Source organism: Mus caroli, unplaced genomic scaffold (assembly GCF_978045245.1).
Source record: "Mus caroli unplaced genomic scaffold, Mus_caroli_1 scaffold_22, whole genome shotgun sequence".
Classification (NCBI taxonomy): Eukaryota; Metazoa; Chordata; class Mammalia; order Rodentia; family Muridae; genus Mus; species Mus caroli.
Window position 1 is genome coordinate 7,170,810 of NW_028227277.1, and position 12,186 is coordinate 7,182,995.

General features: G+C 35.3%; 1 protein-coding gene across 1 annotated transcript in view; it reads right to left on the reverse strand.

The window, feature by feature from the left end:
- LOC147000029 (vomeronasal type-2 receptor 116-like) overlaps window positions 1–5,127 on the reverse strand; it is a 54,924-nt gene extending 49,797 nt beyond the window's left edge. The window contains 3 exon segments of the mRNA XM_085834337.1: window positions 588–1,391; window positions 1,907–2,189; window positions 4,854–5,127. Of these exon segments, the coding sequence (XP_085690463.1) occupies window positions 588–1,391; window positions 1,907–2,189; window positions 4,854–5,059 (1,293 nt within the window). The 5' untranslated portion in view covers window positions 5,060–5,127.
- Window positions 5,128–12,186: the final 7,059 nt, after the last annotated feature.

Genomic DNA, 12,186 nt, shown 5'->3' on the forward strand with positions numbered 1-12,186 from the left:
GCAGGGCATGAGTGTGAGTGTGTGTGTCTGTCTCTTTATGTGAGTGTCTGTGTGATGATTCTTGTCAAAAATACTTTTTTGAAAAATGAAACAGTATATGAGAGACTGAAGGGGAAGTCTGAATATGGAAATTGTGAAAATAAATAATTTTCATGTTCATACAGAATACTCAAAAAATAAACATAAACTTAGTAAAATGTGGAGTCAGTCATTTATGTTATTGTAAATTGTTAATATAAATGGCTAAATAAAAATCACAGCACATGTGTTAATTTCTGAGAAACTATTCTTCAGCCAAACATTCCAGTCTAGTCATCACTTAGGCTTTTATGATAAAACTCTTGGCTCCTATTCTAAATTTTGTACTCTTTTGGTGAAATGTGAGACACCTCTTCACAAAACTCACTGATATTCATAAAAATGTATTAGCTCCTATTAAATATTATATTTGTGCATGCTATTTATCCATGTAAAAGGTTTATTAGAGAGTTGAAAGAATAATCTCTGACAAATGTACAGTTGTTCCTCTGGGTCCATTTAAAAGATCACATTGATATTTCTAACCATAATGGAATGTAAAACTTTACCTGCTGACAAGCAGTGAAATATCTTTTGTGTTCTGCCTTTTTCTGAGACTCTACTTGTTGAAGAGTGTATTCATGGTAGGTGTGGGCTGCAACATAAACAGCATTATACAGATTGTAACCTTCATCACTCATGGCCATATCATAGTTGTGCAGTGCTGTCCATTCCAATGTGTTGTTGAATGTAAAATGACCCATTTTACCTCGGTTCTTAGAGATTGAAAAATTAAAATAATTCCACTCCAATATTGTTTGAAAAATATCTACTGGGTATTTGGCAGTGTTCATTGTTTGCATAAAATTCCTAAATTTTGGAATCTCCACTTTGTGGTGTGCAAAAGTGATAGTGCTTTGGAAGAAATTAAGAGTGAATTCTTTTTTATTTGTGATGACATCCCATTGTGGGGTTGTGATCCAGATTTTAAGAGCTCCTAAATCTTCCCATCTTCTAAAGCTGACTTCTAGAGTAGAGTTCGTTTCACCATAAATGATAACAACCTTTGCTGAAGATGTCATAATTTGTTTATTATATATTTTAGCTCTTGTCATGTATATCTGCAAGTTTTCTGGGATCATATTAACAAAAGCTAAACAGATCCCATGCCTTTGGCTCTCTTCTCTTAAATCTAAGAGAAACTGAATACCCTGATCATCATCTGAGATGACCAGTCCTATCCAAGTCCATCTAAAATGAAACATCAAGGACACCATGCCATGGGATAAAAGTGTGTCCTTGGTGGCTACCTGATGGACATGGGGCAGCCGGTCATGGTCACATAGGTTAGGATTAAATGGTCCAAAGAAAACCTAAAGGATGTAGAAGAAAGGATGAAACTTCCAGTGAGGAATATGATTATTAGGATGTTTGGACTCACATACAAGTAATGCTACTCACCTTCCAGAACTCCTGTTAAGAAAAGTAAGATTGTACTATACATGTCATGTATCATTCTTATTAGATTCTAGACTATTCCTGACAAGTCTGAAATTCCGAGAACACAGTTTAACCTGTCTGTATAGTACATCTATGAACTGGTTATTTAATTCATATATATATATAACTGGTTATATAATTCATATATATATATATATAAATAACATATATATATATATATGTGTATATATGTGTGTGTGTGTATATATATATATATATATATATATATATATATATATATGTTTGTGTGTGTATGTTTATAATGTTTGTGTATGTGTGTGTGTTTGTGTTGCAGCACACTCATAAATGCATTCTGTCCAAGTTTTCTTGTAGGCAGCTCTAAATGTAATTTAATGTTCTTAACACATTCAGTGTCACAAATTCTTACCAGTGGCATCGAAGAATGCATTGCCAGTTTTAAGGATGTTTTCCATGATGCTCCTGTAAGACCTATCATACATGATTCATCTAAGTAACAGAAATAATTAACAAAATTCATTTTTCCATCTCTTTGTGTATATTCTTGATCCAGATCTCTCAATAAATCGTGACAGTTTCCACCAATGATAGAGAACATCAAACTCATGTTGGGTAAAAGGTAAGGATTCTTGTTGATCTCATCAGTAGCAAAAAACATTACCAGAAGAAGCTCATATTCACTTGCTGCAAATCTAAAAGAAGCCATAGTGATGATTAAGGGAGATGTTTGAAATATAAAATTTCAACTGCAGTAAAGTTGAAATATGAGATAGGCTAAATTTCTGTCTAAATGTCTTGAAATAAGCCTGATATATTAGGGATCTTTAGAGCTGAATATAATTTAAGAATTTATACACATTGGGCACTATGATATGATACATTTTGTATTCATGAATATAAATAAACATTTTTTTTATCTCTGAATGCCATCCTTGAACTAAATTATAGTCCTATTGTGTAAGACTGTTATAAAATAACCTTAGACATGTATTTCCACAGATATATAAAAGAGCATGACTTCCACTACATATTTAATACCTAACAGATTCTCCTTGTAATTTTTATTTAACTGCAATTTATACATCAATCATCTTAATATTATTGACTACTTTGAGAATCAACTAATATATCTGCTTTTTTCTACTTTTTTATTTTTATCCTTTTATACCCTAAAATATCATTAATGCATATTTAACAATATCCATAACTGAGGATACTATGTCTAATGTTCACTACTAAGTTATTACAAAACATACAAAATACTCTTTGGGAAATAAGCATAATAAAGGAGCATAAAATTTTATATAGTGAATCATTAAGAAATATATTCAAAAGCCCTTATTAGATACCACCTGACAGTATGAGAGTATTCAAAACACATTATATAGTTGTGTATCTTGACTAACAATTAGCTTACTTTAAGAAGATTATCAGTGTTCAATTAAAGAAAATATTTTATCAGTAAGAATATTTTACATATTTCCAAATAACAAAAACTCTATGAACATAAGGATTAAGAAAATGCTAATTTTACTCACAGGAAGAAAATTATGAATAATATGTTAGAACATGTTTTATATTTGTTTTGTCTGTTTGTAGATCATGCTTTTAATATTTTCACCTGTTAATATCATCAATCAGGCTACTCATTTTAATATCCATTTTATTTAATTTTATTTATCCATTTCAAGATAAACACAATGATACAATATACCATATGACCAGAATATTATCCTTTAGGGTCTTGTACACATCAAGTTCATGTTACCTTTTAGTGTGTTCTTACTTTTTCTATCTTGTAAAAATTTTATCACATTTCTTTTAATACCACAATCTTCCTAATACATTGAGATCCTTTAAGTGATGTCTGAGCAAAGAGATCTGCTCTGCCCCAGCACAGTTGGCAGTTCATCTGTTATTCTCTATTGCCTCTTATCAGGTGTAAAGACACCAAACATGATCTTTTGCTAAAATTTGTATTTTTCAATTAAGAGTTCAGCGCTAAGTTTTTCTTTCTAATCCCAAAAGTATATTGACACAGTTCATATATTTGTAATTTTAAAACTTATTATGGCTTAAACAATTGTCATCAATGAGAATTTCCACAATTTTTGCCAATAGGTGTGGTAAAAATTAAGGATACATCAGAAATATAATTCCTACTCACCTAACACAGAAGGATAATAATGTGAAACAACCATCACTATCAAAGTGTACAGTGCACTATGGCTACCCATTGAAAATTGTATTCCTTTATCCCAAAGACATGAAAATTGAAAAGGGGATGGGATGAGAACCAAAAACATAAAAGCACAAGAAACCTTAGTTTATGAAAGAAAGAAGTAGCAGGCACAATGATTAGCTAAAAGGTAAATGATTTCAACACTCGTTCCCTCATGATCTGCAGCCACAAATGATAATACCTCACACTTTGAATCTAACACCTAATAACCACATGGAGAACAGGTTCTTTTCAACTGGAACACAATGATTCTCCTAGATTTATCTTTTCAGACCTCAGATGTAGAGATTAAGACCAGAATTTTCCCTATGTATCCAGGGCACATGTCATAGGATGAATGGAAAGGACTTGTGAATAAATATTAATTACTAAATAATGTTAAGTTTGTTGAGTAGTTAATAGAAATATTGACCTTGTATCTTATAGTGATAAAAAGCCTAGTCAGTGCCTGTGCATTTGTGTAATTGGATAAAAAGATTATTCTGGTAACAGAATATGAGACTAGCATTCTTTTTCCTTATTCAGTACCAAATTCAGAGCTGCAGGATGAGACTCATTTAAAGACTATTTTATAAAGCAAAGTATATGTATATTCACAAGTATAAAAGTAATGTTATACATTTAACCAAGTATAGTAGACCAACACACTCACAAATATTTCAATGAAACAATGCATGTTCATCTGTTGGAAACCAGGATTAGGAAACACTTTTATTAAGGCATTTAGATGCATGATCATAATGAGGCGTGGGCAGACAATTGAATATAGGCAGTGATGCAGTCTCTTCATATTGAGTTCTTGACAAAGGTGGGGATTGTGAATTCAAGGCATATGAAAAGATATCTTTCAACATATATTTTCAACAAAGACTCAATAGAGAGAATCCACACCTTCACATTGTCCAGTATTGTAAACTGGAGTATAAAATTGAACTAAAACCCTACTAAACTGTGACACATTTCGAAGTATTAAAATAGTGATTGATATAATAATTCATTTTCAGGGGTTCTTAAAGTTACATGGTGAGGAAGAGAACAGAACCCACAGTTTGTGTATACAGATAAATATGTCAAACTAATGACATTGACAAAAGAAATAATGTTAATGACTTACCGAAAATTTAAATCTGAATTATAAAAATTATCTTCAATAGGTTCATCAATTAACCAAAGGTAAAAATGACATTCCCTTTGCAAATCTCCATCACTATCTTCACTATTCTTTATCCTCCAAAAGCAACTGGGTTCAGTCAAACAGCACAAGATGAGAGAAAACTTCAGAAACAAAAATGAAATAGTGAAAGTACAGAGCTTCTTCATGTCTGCTAGGATCTAAGATGGAGCTGTTGTGAAATCTGTTTCTGATGTAGAAAGACATCACACACACAGTTACACCTATGTGTCTGTTTTAAGGCTACTGATTTTTGGAGATCCAATTTTTATATTCACAGTTCCTTTCCATTCCTCCTATGTCAGGCTCCCTAGATACATAGGGAAAATTCTGGCCTCAGGCTCTACATCTGAGCTCTGAAATGTTTTCATCAACATATTTTTGAAAACATGTTTTGAGATCATGTTTTCTACCCTCAGGGGCCATGACTGCATTCATGTGCATAGCATAAATCCCAAGGACAATCTTCTCCTGCATGGCTCAGATGAGACTGTGTGTCAAGAGCCATTATGTACGAACACAATGGATTTCATCAGAAGTTCCATACTGTGACAGAAGTTGAGAAGGTCATAAAAGTTCCATATCACTTAGATGCTGAGTTTAATCATGGAACATTATGTAACACATTGTCAAGTTTAGGGAAGGGCAGTCTCACATGCAGCATTGAATCTGGAGTTGACCATGCTCTCTGTTGTGCATATACTATTGTATGCCACTCATGTTTACAAAATCTCCTCAAAATTCCTGTGATTCCTGCCATCTGGAGAACATGTCAATATGCTAATTCCAAAAATGCCTGGGTTTTTAAAGATTGAACACCCATCCTGTCCAATATCAATACCTGTGCAGACATTCACTGATATGCTGATCTCTTTCCTGATAATCAGTGCATGGCAGTCTATGACATTTAATGAAATATTTCTTTCGATGATGTTTTCTCACACCTCATTAAGAAGTTAGAGACTAATTTCATATATTTTCCTCAAAGTAAAGAATTTAGGTGACATTTAAGAGATAGAATTTTATTGCTAGTGTTAGCATATACCTCATACTTTTCATTTATTTCTACTTGGTATTTGGTTTGAAATATTTCTATCTTGGATTAAATTTAACAACACAGATGTATGTCTGTTAAGCTAATTTATGTAATTTGGATAGATTCCAATGAGTGACAAAGATGAAGCATTTATTTGCTTGGTAATTTTTGAACTACCTTATAATTTTGTTCATATCCACAATGGATTAAGTGAGTCTTAAACTCCATTTTTTGGAATGGTTGGCATATCACTGAATTATAATGAAATCCTGCTATGGAATTTATTTTACTATCTTTGTTAATATGAATAAACATTTGTTTTATACTTCGGTTGAATTACAACAATTTCAGTGTACATTTGTTTCAGTACATTTGCAAAATTGTAGATTGGTAAATTAAGTGTTCTGATGTAATATTCTATAGTTGCTATATACCTGGTGCTAATACCATGTCAAATTAACTGGAATGTGCATGGAGGCTGACTCTTTACTTCTCTGTGACTGATATTGAAATGCCATCCTGGGCTGTGGCAGTCTTTTAGAAGTCATATGGTCCACATGAGCAATGGACCACGATCCATACCATACTCATTACAACAAGACTACAGGTCAAACATTTAGGTCTTTAATAATCTTGAATTTGGATTTGCCCAAATTTAGAGGTGAGGCTCCATGTGCTTTTCTGCAGAGACATCCTCCATGTTGCTTGGAACACAAATAGTATTTCTTAAAATCTCTTTTCTTTTTGCCTAAAGCTCATGTTATAGACTTGATTTGGAGGAAAGAGGGCAGAGCACACCTGATGGTGTCCTTCCTGATTATCAAGGGACTCTTTGGTTTCTATTTTCCTTTAAGTTGTTCTGTTGGGTGGCAATCTTAAGCTATCCACTACAGTACTTTATGTGTTTATAAAACAAAGTTGTTTTCTATGTTTCACAGATGATATTCCATAGCTTCATTCCAGTTGCTTGTCCCTTTATTTCTTGTTGAAATCAGATATCTGTTTCCATGTCATGCTCTGTGGAACATGTGATGGCATCTATCCTATTTTCATGTCAGAGAATAATCTTACGAGGGTTGCTGTTGTATTTTCAATAAATTTTGTCATTTATTTGTAAACCATTCTTATCCTGTTTTTCCCCATTAATTAGATATTGATTTGTATTTTTTGAATCACTTGGTACAAGGTTTGATATGGCACAGAAGTATGATTTATACAAAGAATTGAAGCACTTTTGAGTATCTGCACTCATCAATCTATATGGATGGAAAGTCTTCCTCTTTCATGAATTACATATGTAATAGCAAAGATGTTATTCATTAACCACAGATATTTGCAATGCAATGTGATCCCCACTATACATCTATACACCAACAAATATAATTTCAGTTTCTTCATTACAAATAACATCTCAGTCTATTATAATATAAGTAATTTTTTTAGAAAATTCAATGTATTCTAATGAGACTAAATTTGACATGTCATAGCTTGTTTACACTCAGGATTTTTAACCCAATGCATCATAATTGGCATGACATATTATTTCACTAATACTTAATGTCCTGATGATGGTGATTCTTCCAAGGTGTCCTCTAAAACCCTAATCCATAGAACTTAGCTTACAGTAAATGGTCCAATTTCCCTTCCAATCTTCATTGTCCATATATATATATATACTAATATTGACTACCAAAACAGAATTTCAATATTATATAAAAATTTTTCACCTGAAAGACCTCTGTAGTCTGAATTTATGAAAGCAGGATGCATCTCCCAACCCTTCCAACCTACCTGTCTGACAGAAGCTCTTTCATAATTATGAACATAGGTGAGCCCTTTGGCTGAATACCCACATCATTTGGGACCTCCACTGAGATAAGCACATGAGGTACCTATCGAGATCTTCCTGAGTACTATTGTCTTTCCAGTTTGCATCTCCAACTGAAATTATTGAAGATCAATATGCCTTCCCCAGACCCCAAAGCCAACCTGGCTCCTATTAGATCTGCCTAAACCATAGACAGTGGGATATACGATGGTTGCACCAAGAAAGGACACTGAATGCATGCCCTAATGAGATACTGCACTTCCTGACTCCCAGGAGGCCCTCTGGAATCCAGGTCACACTACACTATTTGTATCCAAAGAGTACTGATCCAGTCCCAGATACACAGACAAGTTAACAACAGAAATGACCAGATGGTGAAAGAAAAATAAAAAGGACATAATCGACAGAGGCCAATGTAATTTGGCATTATCAAAACCCAGTTTTCCTACCCTGGATATTTAAACACTCATGAAGAGCAAGAATATGAGCTAAAATTGCATCTCATGAAGATGACAAATACCCTTAATGAGGATAAAATAACACCTTTATAAAATGCAGAAAACCACAGGCTTACAGGTAGAAGCCCTTAGAGAGGAAACAAATAATTCACTTGAAGACAGGCAAGAAAATACAGTTCAAAGGCTTTTGGAATGGAACAAAACAGGGCACCCTTAAAAATGGAAAATGAAAGAATAAAGAAGTTCAAAACCTCTTCTGCACATTCATCAGACCCCAGACACATAGAGGAAGCACTTCCATTACACCACCCATCTTCCCTGATCTCTGAGACCCCTGCACAAAGCCAAGCTTCACTCAGCAGCATGAGAGCCCAGGACTACATCCATTACTCCATGAACTCTCCACCCAGGTTAATTTGAGCTAAGGCTCCTGAAACATAAAAAACTGGAGGTCTGAAAACAGAATTCTGTTGCTGTTGATATTAGTTTTCTTTTTTATTAGTTATTTTCTTTATTTACATTTCAAATGCTGTCCTGACAGTCCCCTGTACCGTCCCCCTACCCTGCTCCCCAACCCACCCACTCGTGCTTCAGGCCCTGGCATTCTCCTTGTACTGGGGCATATAATCTTCGCAAGACCAAGGGCATCTCCTCCAATTGATGACCTACTAGGCCGTCCAATGCTACATATGCAACTAGAGACAAAAGCTCTGGGGGGAGTGTAAGGCACATTTCAGTTTAGGAAGGGTTGAGGCTTACTCGTGATGTCTTTGTGTGTCAAGTTGACAAGGGGTCAATTGTACTGGCTATTTTGGGTCAACTTGACACAGTTTGGAGTTATCACAGAGAAAGGAGCTTCAGTTGTGGAAATGCCTCCATGAGATCTAGCTGTAAGGCATTATCTCAATTAGTGATCAAGGGGAAAAGGCCCCTTGTGGGTGGGACCATCCCTGGGCTGGTAGTCTTGGGTTCTATAAGAGAGTAGGCTGAGCAAGCCAGGGGAAGCAAGCCAGTAAAGAACATCCCTCCATGGCCTCTGCATCAGTTCCTGCCCCCTGACCTGCTTGAGTTCCAGTCCTGACTTCCTTTGGTGATGAACAGCAGTATGGAAGTGTAAGCCCAATAAACCCTTTCCTCCCCAGCTTGCTTCTTGGTCATGATGTTTGTGCAGGAATAGAAACCCAGACTAAGACACCATGAGAAACTGATATGTGTTCTCTTCACTCCAAATCCATGGCACCATTTGCTATGATTTGTGGTTTTTAATCTCAGCTATTATTACAGGTGACAAACAGTTTAATTGAATTCAGACACATTTTTGATTTGAAATTCCTTGATGACTAAGAAATCTGAACGTTTCTTCAAGTGATTCTAGGCCATTTGATCTTCCTGTTTTGACAATGCTCTGCTTAGCACTGAGCCCTACTTACCCTACTATTAAATTGGGTTATTTCTTTTGTGGTCATCTAATTTTGTCTGTCCTTTATATATGTTTGATTATACAACTGTCAGGTGAAGGATTGGTGATGATATTTTTCTCATTTATTGGTTTCAATTTTGTGGTTTTGAAGCTTAACTTTGCCTTACAGAAGGTTTTCAATTCAATGAGGGCCATGTTTAGTAACTGTTAATCTCAATGCCTGAATTATTGGTGTTCTATTTACAAAGGTGTTTCCTGTGCCAAAGTGTTTGAGCAGTAATCCAGTTCCTTTTGTGACAGGTTTTATGTTGCAGTCTTTGGTTAGTTCCTTTATTAAGGGCCCTGTGTTCCATCCAATAGATGACTCTGAGCATCAACTTCTTTATTTGAGGCACTGGCACACCCTCAGTTGTATCAGGTTCCTGTCAGCAGAACCTTGCTACCATCTGAAACAATCTCTAGGTTTGGTGGTTGTTGATGGGATGGTTCCCCATGTTGGACAATCTCTGGATGGTCCTTCCTTCTGTCTCAGTTCTGACCTTTGTCTCTGTAACTCCTTCCATGGATATTTTGTTCCCCCTTCTTGGAAGGAATGAAGTATCCAGACTTTGGTCTTCCTTCTTGTTAAGACTCATGTGTTTTACAAATTGTATCTTGGGTAATTTAGGTTTCTGGGTTAATATCCTCTTATCAGTGAGTACATATCATGTGTGCTCTTTTGTGATAGGGTTACCTCACTCAGGATGATGGATCTTATTTTTTGCCTAAGAATTTCATAAATTCATTCTTTTTAATAGCTGAGTAGTACTCCATTGTATAAATATACCACATTTTCTGTATCCATTCCTCTGTTGAGGGACATCTGGGTAATTTCCAGATTCTGGCTATTATAAATAAGGCTGCTATGAACATCGTGGAACATGTGTCCTTATTAAAAGTTAGAACATCTTCTGGGTATTGCTGATATCTGGTAGTACTATGTCCAAGATTCAGAGGAACCGCCAGACTGATTTCCAAAGTCATTAAACAAGCTTGCAATCCCACCAGAAATAGAGGAGTGTTACTCTGTCTCCATATCGCCCCAAGCATCTAATGCCACCTGATTTTTTGTTCTTAGCCATTCTGAATGGTGTGAGGTGGAATCTCAGGGCTGTTTTGATTTGCATTTCCCTGATGATTAAGGATGTTGAAGATTTTTTTCAGGTATTTCTAAGCCAATCGGTATTCCTCAATTGGGAATTCTATGTTTAAGTCTATAACACATCTTTTAATGGGGTTGTTGGATTCTATGTAGTCTACCTTCTTGAGTTCATTGTATATAGTGGATACTAGTCCCCTATAAGATTTATGATGGATAAAGATTATTTCCCAATCTGTTGGTGGCCTTTTTGTCTTTTTTTGTTTGTTTGTTTGTTTGGTTTGGTTTGGTTGAGTTTGGTTTTGATTTATGAGACTGGGTTTCTCTGTGTAGCCCTGGCTGTCCTGGAACTCACTCTGTAGAGCAGGCTGGCCTCAAACTCAGAACCCCGCCATATCTGCCTCCCAAGTTCTGGGATTAAAGGCATGTGCCACCACTGCCCGGCCCTTATTGTCTTATTGACGGTGTCTTTTGCTTTACAGAAGCTTTGCAATTTTATGAGGTCCCATTTGTGGATTTTCAATCTTACAGCAGAAGCCATTGCATTCTTGTTCAGGAATTTTTCCCCTGTGCCCATGTCTTCCAGGCTTTTCCCCACTTTCTCCTCTATAAGTTTCAGTGTCAGTGGTTTTAGGTGGAGTTTCTTGAGCCACTTAGACTTGAGGTTTGTACAAGTGGATAAGAATGGTTCAATGTACATTCTACTACAACATAAATGCCAGTTTAGCCAGCACCATTTTTTGAAAATGCTGTCTTTTTTCCACTGGATGGTTTTGGCTCTTTTGTCAATGATCAAGTGATCAGAGGTGTGTGTGTTCATTTCTGGGTCTTCAATTCTATTCCATTGATCTACCTGTCTTTACTGTACCAATACCATGCAATTTTTATCACAATTGCTCTGTAGCACAGCTTGAGGTCAGGCATGGTGATTCCACCAGAGATTTTTTTTTTTATTGTTGAGAAGAATATTTGCTATCCTAGGTTTTTTGTTATTCCAGATGAATTTTCAAATTGGCCTTTCTAACTCAGTGAAGCCTTCAGTTGGAATGTGGTAGGAATTGCATTGAATCTAGATTACTTTTGGCAAGAGAGCCATTTTTACTATATTAATCCTGCCAAGTCATGAGCATGGGAGACCTTTGAATCTTCTGAGATCTTCATAGATTTCTTTCATCAGAGACTTGAGGTTCTTATCATACAGAACTTTCACTTAGAGTCACAGCAAGATATTTTATATTATTTGTGACTATTGTGAAGGGTGTTATTTCACTATTTCTTTCTCAGTCTGTTTATCCTTTGTGTAGAGAAAGACTTTTGATTTGTTTGAGTTAATTTTATATCCAGCTACTTCTCTGAAGCTGTTTAACAGGTTTTAGTGAATCTTATATATACTACC